This window comes from Mobula hypostoma, chromosome 4 (assembly GCF_963921235.1).
Source record: "Mobula hypostoma chromosome 4, sMobHyp1.1, whole genome shotgun sequence".
Taxonomy (NCBI): Eukaryota; Metazoa; Chordata; class Chondrichthyes; order Myliobatiformes; family Myliobatidae; genus Mobula; species Mobula hypostoma.
The window spans coordinates 42657190-42683068 of NC_086100.1; the positions used below are offsets into that span (position 1 = coordinate 42657190).

Below are 25879 nucleotides of genomic sequence, written 5' to 3' on the forward strand. Positions count from 1 at the left end.
GATGAGTATGGAACATGGGATAAAGAGACCACAGATGCAGATGCTGGAATCTGAAGCAACAAATAATATATTGTCGCAACTCAACGGGTCTGTTGAGTTATGAGTCTGTTGCCAGTACTCAAGGGACTGAGTTTGAAGAGAGTATGAGCAGGCTGCAACTTTATTTATTGGACTGTAGGTTTTGAGGGGTGGTGAAGTGATATAATGAAGGTGTATAAAGTCCTAAGGGGCATAGACAGGGTGAATGAGTGTTATCTTTTTCCTAGAGTTGGGAAGTCAAGTTTTGGAAGAAATGGGATTAGGGGAAAGGGGAGAGATTTATTAGAAACCTGAGTGGCAACTTTTTCGCCCAAGGAATGGTCCATATACGGAATGATCTGCCAGAAGAAATGATTGAGGCAGGAGCATTGACAACATTTAAAAAGCACTCATGACTGTCTGGCTAGGCACAGCTAAAACAACATCTATAAATTCATTGATTTCAGAGGATCTATGATGCAATCATGACAAAGGCACTCTAGCGAATATACTTTACTCAGCATTTAAGATTACGGACCATTCCTTAGGTGAAAAAGTTGCCACTCAGGTTTCTAATAAATCTCTCCATGAAAGATAGCAGATGGAGTTTAATGCTGAAAAATGTGAGGTGCTACATTTTGGTAGGACTAATCAAAATAGGACATACATGGTAAATGGTAGGGCATTGAAGAATGCTGTCGAACAGAGGGATCTAGGAATAATGGTGCATAGTTCCCTGAAGGTGGAATCTTATGTGGATAGGGTGGTGAAGAAAGCTTTTTAGTATGCTGGCTTTTATTAATCAGAGCATTGAGTATAGGAGTTGGGATGTAATGTTGAAATTGTATAAGGCATTGGTAAGGCCAAATTTGGAGTATTGTGTACAGTTCTGGTCACCGAATTATAGGAAAGATGTCAATAAAATTGAGAGAGTACAGAGGAGATTTATTAAAATGTTGCCTGGGTTTCATCTCCTAAGTTGCAGAGCAAGGTTGAACAAGTTAGGTCTTTATTCTTTGGAGCATAGAAGGTTGAGGGGGGATTTGATAGAGGTGTTTAAAATTATGAGGATTGATAGAGTTGACGTGGATAGGCTATTTTCCATTGAGAGTGGGGAAGATTCAAACAAGAGGACATGAGTTGAGAGTTAAAGGACAAAAGTTTAGGGGTAACATGAGGGGGAACTTCTTTACTCAGAGAGTGGTGGCTGTGTGGAATGAGCTTCCAGCAAAAGTGGTTGAGGCAGGAACGATGTTGTAGTTTAAAGTTAATTTGGATAGATAGATGGACAGGAAAGAAATGGAGGGTTATGGGCTGAGTGCCGGTCGGTGGGACTAGGTGTGAGTAAGAGTTCGGCACTGACTAGAAGGGCCGAGATGGCCTGTTTCCGTGCTGTAATTGTTATATGGTTATATGTTTCATGGAGAGCGTTCTGACTGGTTGCATCGCCATCTTATATGTAGACACTAATGGACATGATTGTAAGAGGCTTCAGAGGATTGTAGACTTAGGCAGTTCCATCAGGTGCCCAAGCCTCCCCACCATTGAGAACATCTTCAAAAGGCCTCATGAAGGTGGCATCCATTATTAAAGAGCCTGAAGCCCCACACTCAACACTTCAGGAACATTTAACATTTGCAACATTTGGAAGAGCTTCTTCACTTCTGCCATCAGATTTCTGAACAGTCCATGGGCACTATGTCGCTATTCGGCTTTTGCATTAGTTATTTATTTGTTTGAAATGTAACAAATTGCTATAAATTACACTAAAATAAACAAAGACTATACTGCTTCAAAACAATAAACTTCATGACTAATGTCAGTTGCAATAAACCTGATTATGATTCTAATTCTGCCACTTGGACAGTTACATGGATACGAGAAGCTCAGAGAGATGTGGACAAGTGAGACTAGTTTAGATGGAATCTTGATCAGCCAGGGCTAGTTGGGCCAAAGTGCCTGTTTCCATGTTGTATGATATGATTAGTGGTTTCATTTAAGTGAAATGGCTTATTTTAATTATCTGAAGTGGAAAGTGGATGATTTTTCAACCATGGCTTAAAGCTATTCTGGCTCTATTGATCACTTTATCTTTACTCTATAATGAGTTTTTGGATTTTTAATCACATACTATCAGGTCTCAAAATTTTGAGAACATTTCACATGTGTGTTGGCTGGCCAACTGAGTTCCTCTAGCAACTTATTTTCCTGCAAGAAGGAGAATGTAGTAGATCTTGTCGAGTGTTGTAACAGGCTCATAGGACAGACACATTCTCCAATTTTTATTTCTCATGTTTCAAAGGTGACTTTAAAAAAAGATGACACCTTTTCAGGTTGAAAACTGAAACCCAAAAGGCCTGGATAGAGTGGAAGTGGGGAGGATGTTCCTTTTAATTGAACAGTTTGAGATCCAAAGGCACAGTCTTAGAATAATAGGACATTCATTTAGTATACAGACTATACCTGCTAAATTTGAAGGATATATTGGCTAGAAGAACTTATTCTTTGGATTGTTTCATGAATCTTTTACTCCTCTGAGCTCAAGCAGGGTCAATTTTAATGTTTCAAACAAAAACATGGGTGGTTTTAATAGCATTTCAAGTTTTTGGTGCTATCCTGAAATGTCAGCTTTAATTGTGTACTCGAATCTGTTGACTGGTATCTAGTTCCTGACCTGGAGATGCTAAGCCGTGACCTCTTATGTAATAAATCTAGTGATTAGCCATCTGCTTCTCTTCCATTTATTGTAATTAGAGGATTGTGTTGACAGAAAATTTAAATCCAGTCTGAATTTATAATTTTATTAATACCCAGTCTGATCCTGTCACAAAATCAGTCTTTTCAAAATAGGGTTAGTTAGCCTGGTTTTATTTTCAGCATATTCAAATTGTTTTGTTCCTGGTATCTCTCACTTTAAGATCCTGAATCAACAGTTTGTATCAGAATCGTAACAGTAACTTAGCAGTTCTGACCCTGTACCAACCTCACAACAACAAATTTATCTATCAAATTTAAGTAATTCCCCCAGCTGGGCTTCATACCAGATTCACTACTCTCACAATCCTTAGTGACCTGGAGTAAATTTTTTTAACATGAGTAGGTCATTGCTTATTTCCTAGCTGAAGGGGTAAGAAAATGCTGTTGTTCTTTTGGCTTGGAGCTTTGCCAATGTGTTAGCTTTCAGAGACATTTGCTGTGGGCATTTCCCTTGGGGCTCCTGCTCCTTGACTTTTCCACTTATCTCAGCCCAGCTTTAGGTCATGTCCTGAGCTCCATACCTTGGTTTCCTTCTGTGCTTACAATTCTTACACACTCCATCCCAGTGAAGAGTTTGTATTAACATTTGATATTCAGATATTGGGCAACCTTGTGAAGGTTCAACTTTTATAAGTTTTAATTATCTGTTAAGTTTTAATCCACTGTTAAAATCATCGTCAGAAGACTAAGTTACATCCCAGCCTAGCAAAGCCCCAGTATAGTTTGGGCCCATGATTTGGGTCTTGTTGGTGGACTTGATTGTGCAGAGGGGTAAGGATAAGGCCATACTTGGGTTGGAGGAACAACACCTTATATTCAGTTTGGGTAGCCTCCAACCTGATGGCATGAACATCAATTTCTCAAACTTCCAGTAACACCACCCCCTCCCTTTACCATTTCCCTCGCTCATGTTATCTCCTTGCCTGCCCATCACCTCCCCCGGTTCTCCTCTCTCCCCCCCCCCCCGCCCTTCGTTCTTTCATGGCCTTCTGTCTCTGTCACCAATCAACTTACGAGCTCTTTGCTTCATCCCTTCCCTCCAAGTTTCACCTATCACCGGATATTTCTGTCAACCCTCCCCCCACCTTTCAAATCTATTCCTCAGCTTTTTTTCTCCAGTCCTGTCGAAGGGTTTCCGTCTGGAACATCAACTGTACTTTTTCTCCATAGATGTTGCCTGGCCTGCTGAGTTCCTACAGCATTTTGTGTGTGTTGCTCTGGTAATTCCCAGTGTCTGTCTGGTCGAAAAACAATTTGGCTCAATAATTGTTCCACAATTTCAGATAACTTATCAACCAAATTTCCAAAATACTATGTTTTATACATTTCACTTTATTTTTTCTGAGGGATGACTGTTCATACTGAGTACTAACTTTTGGCATTTAGTGGAATGAAACCAATCTCCAAAGAGAGGATTTGATCTCAGTTTGCCTTTGCAGATGTGGATAACATCACGAAGATGGAGGTTGAAGTATGCTGTCATGGTGATGGAACTCCATGGATTTTCTAGTTTAATGAATGAATCATGGGATTCGGAAGTTCCAAATGATCTTGTGTAGCCTCAAATGGTGGCAAATGAAGGAGTTGGAATTACAGGCATTTATGATGGAGATTGAAGATGCTGGTTTCTTTAATCAGAAACATTTCTATTCATTGAATCTGAATGTCAAGCAAAAACCATAATAAATCAAATGCAAGTCAAGAGGTGGTGATAAAGTAGCACCTTGGTGAGTTGGCATGCATGTCAAATCTGAATTACATTTTTGGATGATGTCATCAAATACACATAGGATAAGTAAAAAGAGCATCACATGCTGAAGCTCGCTGTCCATTGTGACTTGGCCACTATATTTCTTCAGCCAATGCTATTTAGGTACTATACAAATACAACCCAGCCAATACTATTTAAGTACTATACAAATACTATCCAGCCAATACTATTTAAGTACTATACAAATACTATTCAGCCAATACTATTTAAGTACTATACAAATACTATCCAGCCAATACTATTTAAGTACTCTTTAATTAAAGCATCCGTTAGTCTTGCGAGACCATGGATCTGCGCCTGGAAAGTCTTCACTCTCCAGGGCGCAGGCCTGAGCAAGGTTGTATGGAAGACCAGCAGTTGCCCATGCTGCAAGTCTCCCCTCTCCACGACACCAATGTTGTCCAAGGGAAGGGCATTAGGACCCATACAGCTTGGCACCAGTGTCATTGCAGTGTCATTGTGTGGTTAAGTGCCTTGCTCAAGAACACAACACGTTGCCTCAGCTGGGGCTCGAACTCACGACCTTCAGGTCACTAGTCCAATGCTGTAACCACTTGGCCACGTGCCCACATATTTAAGTACTATACAAATACTATTCACCAAATACTATTTAGTACTATACAAATACTGTCCAACCAATACTATTTAAGTACTGTACAAATACTATTCAGCCAACACGATTTAAATACAAATACTATTTAACCATTATTATTTAAACAATATTTTGTATGTAGAGGCTGCAGATGTAGAATGTGACTCATGCTCTCCAAAAAGTGGTCTTACAATTCAAAAGTGAAAGACTGTGGGAACAACTTCTGTGTGAAATACTACATATACTGTAAATATGTGAATAAATTCTTAAATAAAATGCAAAACTGTCAATGTACATTTGGATCCCATTGGCTAACTCAAGGCATTTTGTTCTGGAAGATATTTTTCAAAAATTGAGCAGATGTTTCCATTAATATAATATTCCACAATGTTTTGGTATTTCTCAACTTAATGTAACAAATTGGATCGAACAAGTCTGTGCACCTGTTATTCACCAGTGAAATCTTAAAGGAGGCACAATTTTAACAATGGTCATTCTCTGGACTGTTGTTCTGTTTTGTCATTAAAATATACTATGTAATTAGTTACCTTCGTCCAGTAGAGTTTATCTGAGGGTTAGGTGTGCAAGATCTGGTTAACATTAAACTGAGATGACGTGGCAGTTGAGCCATTATCAGTTCAGGCACACTATTAACACTATGTGCACTTATGGTCTTGATAGTTTGTAAAGAATTTGGACTGGTAGAGTAGGAAGAAGCTAGAAGGATTGGATCATGAAGAACAGTTCTATAAGAATGTTTCCTTTTGAGTAGAAGTAAGTTTGAGGAATGAATGAGACCAATATGCACTTAGCGAAAGTGGACCATGACAAGCTTTTTCATACTGACTGAGATTTGAAAGAGGTAAATTGCAAACTTAACGGTTGTCCTTGTGCAACATTCATGAGAGACTAGTATGTAACTACAGGAAGTAATTAGGAAAATTAACAAAATTATCATTTATCACAGAGAGCTGCAGGGATAAGAAGATTATAATAATAAGGAATTTTAACTTCTCTAATATTGACTGTACTGCTACAGGGCCAAGGGATTGGATGGGGCAGGATATGTTAAATGTGTCCATGAATGTTTTCTCAAGCAATATCTAAAAAGGTCTTCAAGGGAGGGGCATTGATTATAGAGTACTGTAGCATGGAAACAGGCCCTTTGACCCTTCGAGCCCATGCCAGCGTAGTCTTCTGCACATTCCATTTACCTGCACCCAGGCCATAGCCCTCCATCCATGTGTCTATCCAAACTTTTCTTAAATTTTACAGCTAAACCCACATCTACCACTTCCTCTGGCAGCTCATTCCACTTTCTAAGTGAACCAGTTACAATGGAAGTGAAGATGAATTGTCAGTCTTTTTCCCTGGGTAGGGGAGTCTGAAACTAAAGAATATACATTTAAGATGAGACTGGAATGATTAAAAGAGATTTGAGGGTCAAAATTTTTCACTCAGACAGTGATGGATATATGGAACAAGTTTCCAAAGAAAGAGACAGAAGCTGGGTCCATTTACAACGTTTGAAAGATACTTGGACAAATACGTGCATCGGAATGGTTTAGTGGGATACAGGCCAAATATAGGCAAATGGGACTAGCTCAGTTAGGCACAGGCATGTCAGGCTGAAAGCCCTGTTTTCCTGTTTTCTATGCTGTGTAACTCTCTTCCTCAAAGGCAATGCAAGTAGAGGTTTTTTTGGATATTTTCAAAGCAGAGTTGGATAGGTACTCTATATATCAGATGGACAGAAATGCACAATTGAGCTTGCAGTCAAGTCAGTTATAATCTTATTACATCCTAGAGCACATCAGAATAACTGACTGGCAGATTCTTGCTTCTAAATCATGTATTCCTATGCATCAGTAAAAACAATATGTATGAGAGATAGTGATCAAATTCTGGAGAGAAAGTGGAAGAACTTAATATTGATTTGTTCAGAGAAGTTAACGTCTTTTCAGAAAATATCAGGATTGAGAAATCAGAATAAGAAAATTCTCAAGAAAATAGGGTTGTAGAAGAAAGAACCAAATAACTGTTAATGTGTAGACAAAAGGCAGACAAACTCACAGCCACTCAAAGTCTAGCATCTCGTGTTATCAATGTGAAGGCTTTAATTGAAGCTTTCTGAAAAATTACTTTGCTTTTGCATGTAAATTAAGTTTTCTTTACCATAATCTGAATTACTTTCCAATCTGTGATTTGAAACAGTACAATAAAACTTGGAATAACTCTGGTATGAAATCATTTTCTTTGTAATCTATAAAATCTACTTACAGAAATAATTGTTATGAAATCTGGACCATGTAATACTGCTGGATTCTCTTGAGTGTTGTATGTTTGTGAGGTACGCTTTTTACTAATTCTTCCAAGAAATTTAAATTGATTCCAGACTGTTGAGAAAGGTGTATTACACAGGCATTTTCTGACAGAATGAACAAGTGTGTCTGTTCAGACTAGCAAACTATTAAAAAAAAGCCCAATTTAAGTATATTTCTCCAACAGCTTGAGTATTTCTCAAGAATTTATCGAAGTGTGACGTATTAATTGAATAGGATACTTAAAACCAAACTACCCCAAACTGAAAAATGCAAAATGGTGGAAATCTCAGTAGATGAGGCAGCTTCGGAATCAAATTCTGGTTCATTATCACTGATATATGCTGTGAACTTCTCTGTTTCGTGGCAACACTATAGTGTGATACTAAAAAAATTTACCATAAGTTACAATAAGAAATATATGAAAATAGTCTAAGAAGAGAGCAAAATATTGGGGGTGTGTTCATAGGTTCAAGGATTGTTTGAAATCTGATGGTGGAGGGGATGAAGCTGTTCCTAGTACATGGAATGTGTGTCTTCAGGCTCACCCTGTACAAGAGGGCATGTCCTGGACGGCGAGGGTCCCCAGTGATGGATACCACCTTCTTGAGGCACTGCTGTTTGAAGATGTCCTTGATTGTGGGGAAGGAGAAGCAAAATTAATGTTGCAGATCAATGACCATTAACTCTCTCACTTTTGGCTGATATTGTCTAACTTGCTTGATGCTTTCTCAATAAGTAATTACAAATGCTTATTTAATAAAAAGTAGAGTCTACTGAGCTCATTTCATGATCCATGTATAATTATACCTTCCCAATACAATTCCCTGATTTTTTTACACCTGCAACTCTTCTATTATTTATCTAATTTTAATATCATATAATAAGTTTCAATTTTGCATGTTTTAAACATTTTAAAATAATGCTTCTGTGCAAGTTCTGTGCAAAATACAATGAAATAGAAGTGCTGAAATACATAGCAGGTCCAGCGGCGCCAGTAGAAAGAGAAACTGAGTTATCATTTCTGGTTAATGACCTTTAGCAGAATTATTAAAAGTTGGGTTTAAGCAAAGCCAGGTGGTGCAAGATAGAAGCCAGTGGAAAAGTGACATAAATAGAAGAAGGATCTGGAGGATCTGTTGTCATTTTCCATTCAAAATCCCACCATTTTGTGTCCTTGTGTTTCTGGAGTTTGTGGCCAAGGTGTAAAGCAAACCTTCCTCCTGGACATCGTCAAGTTAAAATTCAGCATGATACTACAAACATCTGTCCGTTACCTTGTCCAATTTTATAAATGTTACATTTTCTTAGTGGGGGCGAAAAGCTGAAAGTATGATAGTTTCAGCATTCCACTGGGACTTGAAATGCAAACTATTATAAACTTAGAACAGAGGGCGTAGCCTGTGCTTGAGCAGACAAGTGTAAAGCTGATCTGCAAAAATAATATTTCTATGACTAAGTGGTCAGTGTATGGAAAGGTTTTCCTGGCCCACAAAATTAATTTGGATTAGGAAAAACGCATGTGACAACTACTCTGCAGGTGTATGCATTGCTGGTGCACAGAATCTGTTGAGGTCCTACAGCAGGCAGTAACTAACATTTTCTTCCTGATGTTATAATCTTACATTGTTTAATATGAGTTAAATTACAGTTGTAGAAAATCAATGAAGTCAGAGCACATGCTATTTTAAGTAGTTCTAAGGTTTTAATTGCTGCACTATGCAGTCTAGACATGAGCCTACCTGGAATTTGGTCCAATATCTAAACAAGAGCAAGATTCTTACAGCAATTCCCTACGATATAAAATCCAACTGCAACTACAAGTGTATGTCTTCAGTTACTTGTATTAACTGTTTTGGGTTATGTGGAAATAGAAATTAACTTGTAGTAAAACTTTTAAATAATACACTGAATTAACAATAAAAACTTTCCAAATTGAAAAGTAGCTAATTCATACACTATCCTTTCAGTTTTGGGATCTGTTTGTTCCCATCTTGACTACCCAGCATGCCCGCTGTACTAGTTGTATAAGCCCTCTGTGAAATGAATTCATACAGCTTCAATCAGGTTCCTAGCAAGAGGAAATTATGATAAGGATTACAGAAACATGCCTTGTCTCAAGAGATGAGATTAAATTCAATATGCAGGATTAAAGGCTTTTCTAGACTTTAATATGCTTTGAAGCTTGACTAGGAGCAGAGGAAATTCAAAATGTGTCTTCCAAAATCAAGTAATTGCATACCATTCTTAAACACAGAGTGTCTTTACAGCTGCTTATACAACTCCTAGGAGGCCGGCAAGATCTATCTATTAGTTTTTGGAGATGGATCCTTTTGTAAACTAGTTGCAAAATCTATTGAACTTTATTGACCATTTATACGAATGAAGTAGATAATTGTAAATTATGAATGTATAGTTAGATAAATTGCACATGCACTGTCTATTTAATTGAATGCTTTGGATCTAGTCTTTAACAACTTATGTCATTTCTAATTGAGCACCCGACAGTGTGAAAAGTGCATATTAGTTAGAGGAACAAAATAGCTAGGCTTACAATTAGAACTGAGAAAACTTCCTATTGATCACATGCATGATCAAGAACACATCAATGAAAATATGAGCTATAACTTTGACTAAATAAAAGCTTGAAAGAAAAAACAGCTGGGTTCTCAAGTTTATGAATGAATTGGGGTAGTGCTGTTTTATGCAAATTATAGTGCAAAAAGCCATAAGATTAAAAGTGCAGCTGGTATTGTACTATACTTTAATTGAAATTGAGAAGTATGATGACTTTCCCAGCTACAGAATTTTCAGGAAAAAATGAAGAGAAAAGGAAGCAACTTTATTAATTAAGGTCCCCTGCTTAGCAATGGGAAGGAAAGTTTCTATTGGTTTGAGACTGTCTGGGTTTAAAATAAAACAGTGCGTATATATTTGTGCTAAGACTGAAGCAATTCAAGCTGGTAGCTTCCCAATGGTATTTGGAGATGGACAATAAATAGCAACACAATTGATCACCTGAGAATGAAATTGAAATGAATTGAAAGAAACAAAATGGGCTTGCAGAAAAAGACAGTGAAAGGATTCCAGTCAGAATGAGGAAGTTTCAGAGGATCCAGAAATGTTGCTCTACCTCGATCTTTTATACTGTATGTCCAGAAAAAGTCTTCCTCAGCTCCCATTTATCTTACTACATCTGATTGTTGGAAATTAAAATTTTCTACTGGCTTGCAAGGGTAATTGAAGTATTGGTGGTATTACGTGGGCATAAATAAGGGTTGAAAAAAAAAACATGGTTTCATAGGACCAAGTGAAAATGTACCAGAAAGGGATACAGAAGGTCTGCTTCTGGACACTTGCAGGCTGTCCCAAACACATCCTTTTGTGAGTTGGTTGTTTTGGCAAATGATACATTTCTCTGTATGTTTTAATTTACATGTGCTAAATAAGTTTGAATCTGAAAGAGTTCTTGAAAGTCAGTCTGTATGTTGTAGGATGAGTTCAGAGTTGTGGTGAGTGAAGTTATCCATATTGGTTGTAGGGTAATAGCTGATGGTGTGAAATGTAAAGCTTCTATACGTCCTGCCAAATGGTAGTAGTGAGAAGAGAGTATGGCCTGGTTGCTGGGGGTCTTTGATGATGGGTGCTATTTTGTTGTAGCCAAGGTTGCTATAGCTAGGGGTGGTAATGGGGACAAGCTCCTATGACCTATTAAATGTGCTCAATGGTGTGTGCCTCCAGTAGCTTCTGACAACCAAGTCCAACACCTGGTCTTAACGTGTGGCTTAACTATAAGCTCGGGGGAACTGTTTCTACTGAGAGGAGAAGGAGCAACGGCGAGGTACTGGTGCCTTAAAGCCATCGCTTCAGGCAGATGGGGCTCATTAGCCGTGGTCGTCAGCTCACCTAAGAAAAGGGAAACTCTGATCTCAAACCTCCGCTGCCTTGCGGCTGTACCCACTCATTGGGAAGGCTTCGAAAATAAATCCTGATGGAAAAATCCGAAGCTGGAGTCCCTAAGGCAGGTCTACATGGAGTTCAATGCTGACTGGCAACTCCTGAGATACTGCTGGTGCCAAACTGTAGATTTGTCTCCTGCATTTCCTTTGGGTTCATCAGATGCGTGGAGAGGGGGAGCTTGCTACATGGGTAACAGCTTGCTCTCCATATTGTACTGCCCAGGCTTGTGTATCCAGGTAGCTCGGATGCAACGTCTGTGGTCGACCCTGACCAGTGGAGGTCTCACTTCCATGTAAATATCTTCAATGGTAGGGAGAGGTTTGTAAGGAAATGGGCAGCATCTACCACCTTCTGCAGTCATTTCTGTTCCTGATTATTGGTGTTTCCATACTTACCCATGATCCAACCAGTTAGGATACTCTCTGTTTTACATCTACAGAAGTCTGTGAAAGTGTTTGGTGACATGCCAAGTCTACACAAACTTCTAAGAAAATTAGAAGTGCCTTTGTTTGGATGGCATTTACATGCTGGTTCCAGGACAGATTCTCTGATATGCTTAATGCCAAGGAATTTAAAGCTACTGACCCTCTCCACATCCAATCCCCGACTGAGGATTGGCTCTTGGACCTCTAGCGTCTTCCTCCAGTAGTGGACAATCAGCTCTTTGGTTTTGCCCTGTTGCTTTTAATCTCCTATCCCATTTATGCTTCTAAATATTGTACATACTTCTCGAAGCCTCCATCACCTTAAGCTATCCATTTACTCCTCGTAACTGAAGTCCTCCAATCCAGGCAACTTCCTCTGCACTATATCCAATGAATCACACCTTTCCTACAGTGCCTCTAGAACTATACACAGTACTCCAAGTGACAAGTGAGTTACCGATTATGATATTCTTAAAAAAAATAGCTAATGAAATGACTATTTTGCAATAAGGTGGGGAAGTAGCAAATATTGATTAAAGAAAAGTGTACAGGAAATTATAGTCCAAGTTATCCTCAATTATGCTTCATTTCTTAAAATAATTGCCTAAAAAGATTTAGATAACAATTTGGTGAACGAGCAGCAAGACCAATAGGAAAGTTAATGCAAACAATCTATCCAGGTACAGTGGCATAGAAAATTTTGTTCTGTGGCTTAGGATTTAATGATTGATTTGTTGGTTCAGGAATAGAGGAAGTCTGGTAAGAGTTCAACAGAGCGTGCATCTAAAATACTATCATCTAAAATACCTATTAGCTCTTCTTCAAAACAGGCAATCCCCTTCAATGCCAGGTATCATTCCCCCCAGGTTACTTTGGAACCTTGCAAAGGTCTGTAACGGAACTTATAACCATCATGGGTTTGATCCATGAAGTGTGTACCAGATGGAACACCTCCAGGCAACTTGCCCAGCATGAGAGAGCATGGCTAGGTAATTATTGTCTTCACCTTCCAAAAGAACTTCCCAACCTTGTTTCCACAAAACATTCGCATTTGATGTTACTTTATATATACTGCTACATATTGAGTAATCATGATGCCAGACTGAATATGATCTCCACAGAGCTGAAATTCAACAACTGTATTTCATGTTAGAAGTTAAATGCAAAATATTTCTGCAGATGTTCCGATCACAGTGAAGACGTACTGCGGCAAAATATTAACTGTTCATGTTCAATGTCTGAATAGCAGTTAGTCAGGCAAAATGAGTTAGGTGATCTTAATCAGTTAAAACAAAATCAATGATTTTACATAAATCACATGAAAATCTCAGGCATTTTTCTCTCCTGTTTCTTTCATCTTCTTAATTATTTCATCCTTCTATTTCCTCTTTGCAAACTGGAAAAACTTTGTGTTACAACCAAAGTAAGAACACTAAATTTTTATTTATGTTGGCTATAGCAATGTTTCAGGGGAAATCCAATTACTCTGAAATCTTGATAATGTGCATTAATTTATTAACTTTCGAATAATTTATGTTAGCCAATTGTTTATCAAATTAACTGTAGAGTGTTTGTGGCCTCATAAGTATATTTATATCTCAGGCGATACCATAAAGAATTATGCAAAGTTAAGTTCTTTTTCTTACTGCAAATTAGTGTTACTGAGTTGGTTTCCTGTTTACTCGGATATTCCAGTATTGCACAGACTGAATTAAAACTCCCACACAGTAGGAAAATAATGTAGGGCAAGCAGTTAGTGGTTTATTTTGATTTCTCTCCTTGTGCCCTTTTCCTGGGAACATGTTCAGTTTAAGAATGTGCACTTCAAATCGTTTGTATGAATGATAGATGAGGTTCTGTAGTTTATAAAATACACTTGGTACATCCAAGAATCTGAACATAAATTTAACTTAATGCACTCTATTTTCAAATGCAACTTATTGTGTTTCTAAGTGGCACGTGATATGACCTTACCATCAACTTAAGCCACGCTGGAGACTACCCCTGCTGGTGATGGGGAATAGCTCAAACAATACCACTTTCAGTAATGCACTGACGTGAATGACTATTTTGTCTAGTTTCTCAAAAGAATAAAATGGATTTTTGGCGCCTCAATCTACCCATTCCAGAGATTCGATCGTTTGCCAGTAACTAAAAGGATGGCCGTTCTAAATAATGAAGTGAAAGCTTTTGACTGTTTTGTAAACTTCTTAACTTAATCATATTAAAGTTTGCCACAATAGCCATTGCTGTTCTAACATTATATTGGCAGTTGTTTTGATCTTCGCTGATTGATAACTTGGGTTTTGTGGTTTAACCAAGCATTACATTATGTAGAAATTAGAAACGGTGAAGCTTTTGTTCAGTGTTGAATAGAGCAACGTGGTCATGAGAACTAACTAGGGTGCAAGGTTTCCAGGTAATCAAACTGTATTTTACAAAATCCTTTTTGGATTCAAGATGTACTGGAATAGAGTCTAAACATGCTGATACCTATTTAAAAATTAGTAGTATCTTTACTGGGTTTGTATTCAGAATTGTATTTATATGCTCCAGAATTAGTTTCTAATTATGGAAATGGAAAAGAGTTTAGATAACTTTGTCAAGTTATTGAAAGTTCCTCAGTATGGTTAAAAAGCAGTATACAAGATAAATAACAAAGACAAAAACAGAAGGTAGTTAGGAAATATAAAATACGTTCCTTTGTATTTATCTGACATCTTGTGAAATAAAAGACAAATTAAAATGTATTTATTGAGCATTAAGTGGGTAAGATGATACTTGAATTTGACTATTTAAAAAAACAGAAGTATAAAAAGAATGCTTGGGAAAGTAAACTATTAATTATATTACTGACTATAAATTCTGCATGTGTTCAGTGCCAACACTCATAACATGCAAAGACTAATTAGAATTCTATTGAATTCTGAGTTCTGGTTTCCGAACTTCATTTCTTTTACAATAACAAGAAGTAATAGTTTGTGTTTCAAAATCACCTACAGACTTCAAAGTTCGGAAAGTGCAAAGTAAGTTTAATATCAAAACACATATATTGCAAAGTTTGCAAATGATATGACGATAGGTGGGGGAGCAGGTAGTTTTGAGGAAGTGGAGAGACTGCAGAAGGATGTGGATTAGGAAAATGGGCAAAGAAATGACAGATGGATTGTGAAGTGTATGGTCATGCACTTTGGTATAAGAAATAAAAGGGTTGACTATTTTCTAAATGGAGAGAAAAATACAAAAATCCGAGATCCGAAAGGACTTGCGAGTCCTTGTGCAGGATTCCCTAAAGGCAAGTTTTCAGGTTGAGTCTGTGGTGAGGAAGGCAAGTACAATGTTAGCGTTCATTTCAAGAAGACATGGATATAATGTTGAAACTTTATTAAGCACTGGTGAGGCCTCACTTGGAGTATTGTGAGCAGGTCTGGGCCCCTTTATCTTAGAAAGGATGTACTGAAGCTGGAGAGAGTTCAAAGGAGGCTCACGAAAATGATTTCCTATAGTGTGAAAGTCTAAGACCAGAGGACACAGCCTCGGAATAGAGGGGCGTCCTTTTAGAATGGAGACAAGGAGGAATTTCTTTAGCCAGAGAGTGGTGAATGTGTGGAATTCGTTGCCACAGGCAGCTGTGGAGGCTAAGTCTTTATGTATATTTAAGACAGAGGTTGATTGATTCTTTTTTGGTCAGGGCATGAAGGGATATAGGGAGAAGGCAGGAGATTTGGGCTGAGAGGAAAATTGGATCAGCCATGATGAAATGGTAGAGCAGACTCGATGGGTCAAATGGCTTAATTCTGCTCCTATATCTTATGGTCTTATACAGTCAGCCCTCCTTATCCGCGAGTTCCGCTTGCATGAATTCAACCAACTGCGAATCGAGAAAACCTGAAAGTGCTCTTCCAGCACTTGTTGTTTGAAGATGTACAGACTTTTTTTCTTGTCATTATTCCCTAAACAATGCAGTACAGGTTTCCCCCACCATGCGAAGGTAGAGCGTTCCTATGAAACGGTTCGTAAGCCGGAATATCGTAAAGCGAAGAAGCAATTACCATTTATTTATATGGGAAAATTTTGTGAGCATTCGCAGACCCAAAAAATAACCTACCAAGTCATGCCAAATAACACATAAAACCTAAAATAACAGTAACATATAGTAAAAGCAGGAATGATATGATAAATACACAGCCTATATAAAGTAGAAATACTTTTCCACAATCGTTGCCGGCACTGTTCTCTGTAGCGAAAATCTCACGCAAGCGCTGTTGGCAAAAACACTCTCTCCAGTAACCTTTAAGCTATGAAGCTGCCAAATCATACCAAATAACACGTAAAAATACACGGTCTATATGAAGTAGAAATAATGTATGTACAGTGTAGTGTCACTTACGGGAATCGGGATGGTGTGTTAGACTGAGTCGTCGGAGTTTGGGTGGTGCAGTGGTCCCACCCTCTGGCAGCGAAACGATACTGCTCCACGGAGTGTGCAGCGATTGCATCGTCTCTGATCTGGGCTGACAATTACGTGTCGGTCGGCACCTAATTAATTAGCATGTTTATTTCGACTTTTTTCGTAAAGATGTGCTGTTTGCCTCCCGGCTACCGTTGCATTCTCCGCGAATCGCTATCTGTCTGCGGCCTGGGGGTTGGGGTGGTGGGACACTGGGGTGTTGTCTCCTTGTCGTCTGTTTGCATTAGGGCAGGCAGGTCATCTTCTCCTATCACTGCCCATCTCGATGTCGAAGGTCAAGGTTCATCGTCTGCTGTAGCTGATGTGGAAAGCTTGCTTGACTGCTGAGCCTCGTGCATTTTTCTATCATACAGTTCTTTGTAAGTACTCAAACCACCTTGCAAATATCCCCTAAACCTACGTACCCTTTCAAAATTAAAGTCGTACTTTATCATTGCAGCGAAAATCTCATGCAGTTGCTTCACGTTCAGTTCGCTACTGCATTTGGTTTCGATTGTTATCCTTTCCTCTTCCAATTGCATCAGCTCTTCATCTATCAGTTCTTGGTCATGAGATGCCAAAACCTCTTTAACATCATCTTCGTCAGCTTCCACAAGCCAAACTCACGTTGTCCTTACTTCATTCACCAAGATCAAAACGCTTAATTATGTCTAGTTTTATGCAAGTGTAACACCCTTACGAGCTTTTTCAGGCTTTCCTGATACCTTAGAACTCATCTCGCAAACGGCTGCTCACAGGCACATGTTTAATCAATGCCGGTGAGAATGCCGTTGCGAATCCGGGGGAGAGCGGCTGCTCGGGGCATGCGCCTTCCTTTTATCGCGCGCTGATTTTTTTTGTAAGAGTGAAAACACCTTCTGTTAGCAAAAACAGGGAACTAATGTAGGTCTTTCGTAACAGTGAGGTTTCATAAGGCGAACGTTCGAAAAGCAGGGGACACCTGTGTAACAACTACTTTACATAGCATTTACATTGTATTATAAGTAATCTAGAGATGATAGTATACGGGAGGATGTGCATAGGTTATTGTGGATCAGGATCAAAAAAATTCCGGAAGTTCTCTTACTAAGTAAGTCGAAACAGGTACATCCAGTATTATTTAGCGTAAGTTAGTCAAATGTTTGTCTTAGTATATAGTATATATTTTACCTTATATGCATATAAAACACTTAAGAAATGTATGTTTCAGCATTGGGCTCGGTAATGAAAATTCCCGAGTTTGATCCAGTGACAGACCGCTCCCGAGCGCCCTGTCCATCCGTGCCAGGTTGATGTGGAGGATCAAAACCCCAAAACCCAATAATTAAACCACTGCATTGCTTAGTAACAATTGTAACTTTCATCGGGGCAGGGACTTTCTCACTTCATCCTTTAAAATTGTTCAGATCATTGACTGACTAGCCTAATGCTTTTCCAATGACTGATGGCATTTCACCTCTTTCTGATCGCTTTATTATTTCCACTTTATTTTAAATCGCGGTCGTGATTATTTTCGTGAAGAGAAACACTGCGGATTCAGAGCTCCGCCGCCGGGTCCTAATATCCACCGCACTGAGACAGGTTAAATAAGGTCCGGTGTTCCCCTGGGTCCTAAGGTCCACCACATTTAGACAGGCTGAACTTGAGCATTCGTGTTTTTTGGTATCCGCGAGGTGTCCCGGATCCAATCCCTCGCGGATAAGGAGGGCCGACTGTATGTCATCATATACAACCCTGAGATTAATTTTCTTGTGGGCACGCTCTAGAAATCCATAATAGATTAAAACCCATGATAGAATCAATGAAAGATTGCACCAACTTGGGCATTCAACCAGTGTGTAAAAGGTAGCAAACTGTGCAAATACAAAAAGAAATAAGTAATAATAATAAGTAAATAAGCAATAAATATCAAGAACATGAGATGAAAAGTCCTTGAAAGTGAGTCTATAGGTTGTGGGAGCATTTCAGTGATGAGGTAAGTGAAGTTGAGTGAAGTTATCCCTTTGGTTCAAGAGCCTAATAGTTGAGGGGTAATAGCTATTCCTGAATGTGGTGGTGTGAGTCCTGAGGCTCCTGTACCTTCTTCCCAGTGGCAGCAGTGAGAAGAGAGCATGGGTTGGGTGATGGGGGGGGAGGGTCCCTGATGATGGATTTTGCTTTCTTGTGACATCACTCCATGTAGATGTGTTCAATGATGGGCATGGCTTTACCAGTGATGGACTGGGCCATATCCACTACTTTTTGTAGGATTGTGAACTTCTAATATAGTTCACAATTTTCTGTATTTTCCTGATGGATGTCATGTGCATACAGAAAGAGGAATGTGCTTAAGATAATTGATGAAACAAAGCATGGTGGGAAAGAAGTATTTGACAAAGAAATTATGAAAAACATTATAAACTATTTTTACATTTGTGTTGGGGTTTTTCTGTTATCTGTTGAAATAACTTCAATTTGATTCTCCAATCACAAAATGTTTGTGCTATTCTGATGGTTTGAGTATTTAGCAGAACAATCACAACTGCTGAGATGTTAACGGAAATTTTAATTCTGTAATTCTGAATATTATTTGAGGAACAACAGCAAAAATTGTCTAATGTTGACTTGAACCTCTTTCTTATAGCTTATCATTTAGTCAGAATAGACATGATAGACTGAATAGCTTCTTTCTATGCTGCAACTCTCTGATGATATAATGGCAGTGGGTCGAAGGTTTCTAGAAGGTTGAAGATAATGCAGCTATAGCCTTCCTGTCAAAGCACTTCATGATGGTGGATGTCGGAGCTACTAAGTGAAAGTCGTTAATGCATGTTACCTTGTTTCTTGTAGGTACAGGGATGGTAGTGGGCTTCTTAAAGCAGATGGGAACCACAAATTGAAGCAGGGAAGGTTATAAATGTCTGCAAATACCTATGGCAGCTGACCTGTGCAGAATCTAAGGATATGGCCCGGGACACCATCGGGCCAGATACTTTCTGTGGGTTCATTCTTAAACGATTGAACTTAACATCTGCAGCAGTGATAGTGGATTCAGGTGCACTGGAGACTATCAGGGTGGGTGGTGACATACCTGTTCTCTTCTGTTTAAAAAGTGCATAGAATATGTTAAGCTCATCAGGAAGAAATGTGCTGATGTTAGCAAAGCTACCTGACTTCATTTTGTAGCCAGTTATAGCACAACTGCCTGGGTCTCAATTTTTGAACTGGTGTAGTCTTTTGGCATCTTGGATAGCTTAATGGTTGTCGTATCTTGATTTATTGTAAAGGTGAGGGTCAAATCTAGACTTCAGGATGGAGTGGATCACCCAGTTCTCAGCACTGCTGCCCTACAAGGCTGTGTCCTCCGTCCCTTCCTCAATCCCTATACACAGCGTGGCCAGATTCTGCTCTAACTCCCATCTACAAGTTTGCAGGTAATGCCACCATAGTGGTTCCACAATCAGTAAGGACAGGGAGCAAGCCTCACTGCATGATTATTCTAAACACTGGTGCTCCTCAAAGTTGTGTCCTCAGCTTCCACCCCCTCCCCCAACGCTCATGACTACATGGCCTGAATTTGTTCTAACTCCATCTGCAAGTTGGTAGTTGATACCACTGTAGTAAGCCGGTCTCAAATAACAATAATTCAAACTACAGGAGGGAAATGGAGAGCCCAATGACATGGTGTGATGACAACATCCTTTCTCTCAATGTCAGCAAAACAAAAGAGCTGATCATTGACTTGAGAAGAGGGTGGTGCACATGCTCCTGTCAACACCAACATAGTATATTTGGAAGTGTTGAGAGCATCAAGTTCCTTGGAGTGAGCATCACCAATAGTCTGTCCCAGTCCAATCACAGAGATGCCACAGCCTAGGAAGCTCACCAGTGGCTCCACTTCCTCAGAATACTTCATATCTCCTTTGACCCTCACCAATTATTATCAATGTATTATTAAAATATTCTGTTCAGGTACTTCATGGCGTAGTATGATGACTGCTCTGCCCTTGACTGGAAGGAAAAAACTCAAGAAATACAGCCACAGCTCAACACATCATGGAAAGCAGCCTCGTCTTCATAGACTGTCTACGTTTCTCAATCACGCAGTAAAGCAGCCAACGTAATCAAAAACCACTCCGGACCTCCTCTCACTTCACCCCCACCACTCCCATCATGCAGAGGATATAAAAGCCTGAAAGCAAGAACCATTAGGGTCAGGGACAGTGTCTATCCACTGTTATAGGACCATAAGACATAGGAGCAGAATTAGGCCATCTGGCCCATCAAGTCCACTCCGCCATTCAATCATGGCTGATCCTTTTTTTCTCTCCTCCTCAACCCCAGTTCCCGACCTTCTCCCTGTAACCATTGATGCCATTTATCAGTGTACACAACAAAATTAATGGCAATATTGAGTGCATTATCTTGGATAGAAGAAAATAATGTCAAAAAGGCTGTAATCTGTTCAGACAGTTTGTCTACATTAACCCCTATCAAATCAAGAAAATCAGAAAGTAGACAGGATATTTTATTGGAGATTCTATGCAAGTTATATACACTAACAAAAAATGGGGTAGAAGTAAGCTTTCTTTGGATTCCTGCTCATTGTGGTGTGGAGGGTAATAAAAAAGTGGACGTTATAGCTAAACAATCACTCAAATCATCTATAATAGAGGTCCAGATTCCTCTAAGCAAAGCGGAAGTCAAAAACATAAAAACACGTATTGAGGAGACATGGCAGAAGCACTGGGATGAGAGTGAAACAGGGAGACAACTGTACAAAATACAAAGGCAAGTCAGATACAAAAAAATATCAGGTGGACATAGAAGGATAGAAGTGATCATCAGTCGTTTAAGAATTGGACACGCAAGTCTTAATTACACACTACATAAAATAGGGAAACATCCAACTGGGTTGTGTGAATACTGTAATCAACCGGAAACGGTTGAACATGCATTGATTCAATGTAAGAAGTACCAAAGAGAATGAGTGAAGATGATAGGAGTGCTTAAGATAAACAAAAAAACTGCTGTGGGTACAGAAGATATTTTAAGTGGGATTTCAAGAGAAATATAGACCTCTATCATGAAGTATGTGAAAGACTCTGGTTTATTATATAGTATTTAGGGAATGCAATTCTTTTCATTCCTCCTGTTTATCAAACGATCCACACTCCAGTCTAGTAGGTGGCGGTAATGCACCTTAAAGCTGGTTTACCAACCACCATAAAATAACACAAGAAGAAGAAGAAAAACCTTTGATGCCGTGTCCAATCAAAGACCTATCAGTTTCTGCCTTAAGTACACCCACAGCTGCATGTGGCAACAAGTTCCACAAATTCACCACCCTTCGGCTAAAGAAATTTCACCACATCTCTGTTTTGAAAGGGCGCCCCTCTATCGTGAGGCTGTGCCCTCTTGTCCTAGACTCTCCCACCATGGGAAACATCCTTTCCACGTCTATTCTATCTAGGCCTTTCAACATTCCAAAGGTTTCAATGAGACTCCCCCCTCATCCTTCTGAATTCCAGTGAGTACAGACATTCCTTGTATGATAACCCTTGTATTCCTGGAATCATCCTTGTGAACCTCCTCTGATTCTCTCCAATGCCAGCACATCTTTTCTAAGATGAGGGGCCCAAAACTATCCACAATACTCAAGGTGAGTCTCACCAGTGCCTTATAAAGACTCAGCATCACAAGACTAGTGAACTGTTCCTTAGTACAATAAGCTGGCCTTTTGGCTTCACAATCTATGTTGACATGACCTTACACCTTATTGTCTGCCTGCACTTTCTCTCTGACACTTTATTCTGTACTCTTGCTGTTTTCCTTTGTTGTACCTTAATGCACTGTTGCATTGAATCGCACCGATAAGTGGTGACTCTGCATGCAGCTCCAATGGAAATCATTAAATATTCCCATTTAGAAGTACTGCAGGTGAAATCCACAATCGCAGCCATTGGTACTTCAATAAGGAACATCATCTTTAGAGTGTTAAAAAACCTACTGATTTTTAAAATTGACAAACATGGGACAGCAGACTCAAGACATGAGAGTACTTGCACTTTAAGAAAGAGGAAGTGGGGAGGCGTGCTGGGCTGCAAGGACAAGAACACAGAGCCCTTAGACACTTCTCTCCCACCACCCCGCCATTCCTGACTGCCCTGCTGGCGAATGTACATTCACTGCAAAATGAAACTGAAGGCCACAGAACAAAGTTGCAGTACTAGAGAGAAGTCAGAAACTGCTGTGTAATTTCCTTTACAGAAACTATTCAGAAATTATTTTCCTTTAATAGCAGCATCCTCATATTCATTCATGGCTAATTGGAGACTTGTTAAAATGTATGTATGAAATATCATTTGAAATCTGGGGATTCTCATGAACCAGGGCACATCCCAATGGGTAGAATTGTATCTACCAATTATAATTGGCTGATATCAGCTATTCTCAAGAAGAACTTGCTGCCATGAGATCATTTCAGGATGGTGTTTCACCATGGTTTCACTTTTAAAATTTCAGATGATGTACATTTCATGGCATCAGCCTCATGAATTATAACTGTGCATTTAATTATACCGGACTTGGTCAATCACTATAAGTCTAACTTTTATTTAATTTTCTCCTTATTAATGATCCACTTTAAGTTGAAAACTACAGTGGATTCCAGTTAATTGGGATACATCGGGACAGTACATTTTGCCCCGATTAAGTGCCTGCACCAATTATCCAAAGTTTCATGGAAATATTTTAAAAGGTGTAAAAAAAGACCAACTACCATTTAACTGAGTAACTAATTTACTACAGTGTATTTGTTTGTAATGGTTACCAATGGAGGAATTTATTGAGTGTATACTAGCACAGTACTCGATTGGTAAGCTATCCTTTCTTGGCCTCTTAAGGCATCAAGTTTAATGCTTTTCCCAATAACCAACAATTTCTTTTTATCAGTGCTTAATGTGTTATGTAATCTATTGCTTTCTTTGAACCTGGGAGTATTGCATGTTTGAAGCAAAGGGAACCATCCAGCATGGCATGATTTTTAAAAAGAGGCCTGTTTCATCAGCATTGGAGATATCATCTGCACAAAATTTTGAAGCAAGGCAGAGTTTTGTAAATTTCTATGTTTCCGCACAGCGTCAGCACTACTTTTCTTGCCATGCTTTCTTGAATTTAATGTGATGCCTACATTTCCCTTGAGACAACCAACCATCCGTTGCTTTACAGTTTCTGTGCTTGACATCTTAGCTAGCTCCTAGTACTTGCTTTTTAATATTGGTATGCTGACATGCACACCTTGTCTGGTTACAATGGAAAACTATTGATTGAGGGCCACTTCAACATCTGGATCCTTACCTTCATGCTTTCTTGTGTGAGATGTTTCCTGTTGTCCCTTGCATAACTCCCATTCATCTTGCAGTTTACTTGCAAATGTATCAAGCATGCAATTATAGATTTTGGCACTCTAGTTATCTCTGCCAGCTGACGATGAAAGCTATTAGGCTGATGAGTTTTAACTTGGTCCATTAGGGTAATTTTTCAGTTCATCTTCAATGTTTTTATGGCAATTCTCTCATAATAATTTTTAAAGTCAAAATAAAAAGAAAAATTAGCAAACATCGCTGCTTTTTGAATCAGCATCCATTGGCATAAGTGGATAACATAACGCAAGCACATGCAACTGACGCCGCTGTTCACTCTAAGCACAGTACAGTGTCTAACAGCCATACAAGTGTAACTGACTAACCATCACCTGCCTCAGTTAAGCGGCATAGGGTCACAAATAAACAAAGGGGATCCCAGCAATTTTCTCAATTTGATGTTCTTTAAGAGTTATCGTGACAAACCAATGACCCAATTAACTAGAGTCCACTGTATTGTCTCCTCTATGTATTTAACCTGATTTCTGTATATTTTGAAAATCAAAGTATTGTTATTTACCTCATTTTTATGTCTATCCGCTCTCTATGGAAATATATTCATTGAAAGGTTGAGCTTGAACATCATTCAAAGAATGAACAAAACCGCACCAACCTATGGTACCTTATTATTATCAAAATGGATTTGTATTTTAGATAGAATTATCTGTAGAATTAACATCTGTCAATACTATTTGAAATAGTACATTGCTATCAAATGTGTCTCTTTTACAGTTGAAGATTGCCTTTACCTTGGACAAAGAGACAGGAATGCCTCAAGGATGCTATGTTTATCAGTATAAAGACAGCAACAAGTAAGATATCCTTATTATAAATAATATTTTAAAGAAATTTCAGTTTCATTATTCAGTCCCTTATGTCAATTTTCCGTTATTTGCTAGGATGCACCAAAAGGCTAGGACTAAACATGAAGCACTTCACTTTGCTTTTTTTGCCAGATATTTTTTATAATGTATATTCTAGTACAGTAACATAGCACATTGTTGTCATTGGGACAGTTTTTGTAATTGCTTCCCCTTTTCATCAGAAGAAACAAGAATAATAACAAAGCAAATAAATTTTAATTTAGGGAGAAAACAGATAGATTGCACAATTATTCTTGGTTCCCTTCTGAGCAACCACCACAAGGACCCATGCACAAATCTTGGATATCAAGGTTGAGTGCTGTGTCTCACTGAAATGTAGCTTAGACATACTTCACCTGACAGCACCATTCAACCTGAGGGCTTCTCATTTCATCGGGTGGATCTTACATTGCTCTCAGGCAAATTTAGAGGGGTATGCTTCTTAATCAACTCCTTGTTTTGCTTGAACGTGATGGTTGAGTTCCTGCCCACCAAACTTGGCATGTCTAGTGGTGAAGTGTCGCCCATTCTACCAGTCACAGGAGTTCACTTCAGCTATCCTAATGGCAGCCTACATCCTACCTCAAGCAGAAACAAAGCCTGCACTCAATAAACTATACATTGTTGTCAGCAGCCTTAAAATGGGATGTCTGGAAGCCCTTTCCATCATCGCCGGAGACTTCAGTCAGGCTAACTTCAAGAGTGTGTTACCAAAATACTACCACCACATCTCCTGTCCAGCGGCCCAAACACCCTCAATCATTGCTACACAACCATCAAAAATGACTACTGAGAATCCCTCATCAGACCACCAGGCTATGCTCCTACTCCCTGTATACAAACAGAGGCTGAAACCGGAGAATCCAGAACAGTAAGTTTCGTGCAGTCTGGTCTGTGGAAACAGATGAGATTTTATGTGATTGCTTTGAATCAGTAGACTGGTCCAGACGCAGCTGTAGTCTAGATGACGATGTCACTATCATCACAGATTTTATCATCAAGTGTGTTGAAGACTATATACCAAAGAGAACAATCTTGGTGTTTCAAACTGGAAACCATAGCTGAACCAGGAAATCCACTCTCGTCTGAAATCAAGGTTGGCAGCATCAAATCAGGTGATGATGACCTTTTTAAGAAATCAAGATATGACTTCTGTAAAGCTGTAGAAGATAGTATATAGGAGACAGTACCAGGCCAAAATCATTCTCAGTCCAGCCTTCAGATGTGGCAGGACTTGCCATGGGTTACAAAATACAGTTAGAAAGCATCGCCAACAGCGGAGCATCCCATCCTGATAAGCTTAACACCTTCTATACAGG

The 25879-nt window shown here is 39.1% G+C and overlaps 1 protein-coding gene across 1 annotated transcript in view; it reads left to right on the forward strand.

The window, feature by feature from the left end:
* Positions 1 to 25879, forward strand: part of dis3l2 (DIS3 like 3'-5' exoribonuclease 2) — a 349434-nt gene that overhangs the window by 197896 nt on the left and 125659 nt on the right. Inside the window, exon 14 of the mRNA XM_063045713.1 lies at positions 24430 to 24509. Coding sequence (XP_062901783.1) covers positions 24430 to 24509 — 80 coding nt within the window. The remainder of the gene's footprint in view (positions 1 to 24429; positions 24510 to 25879) is intronic.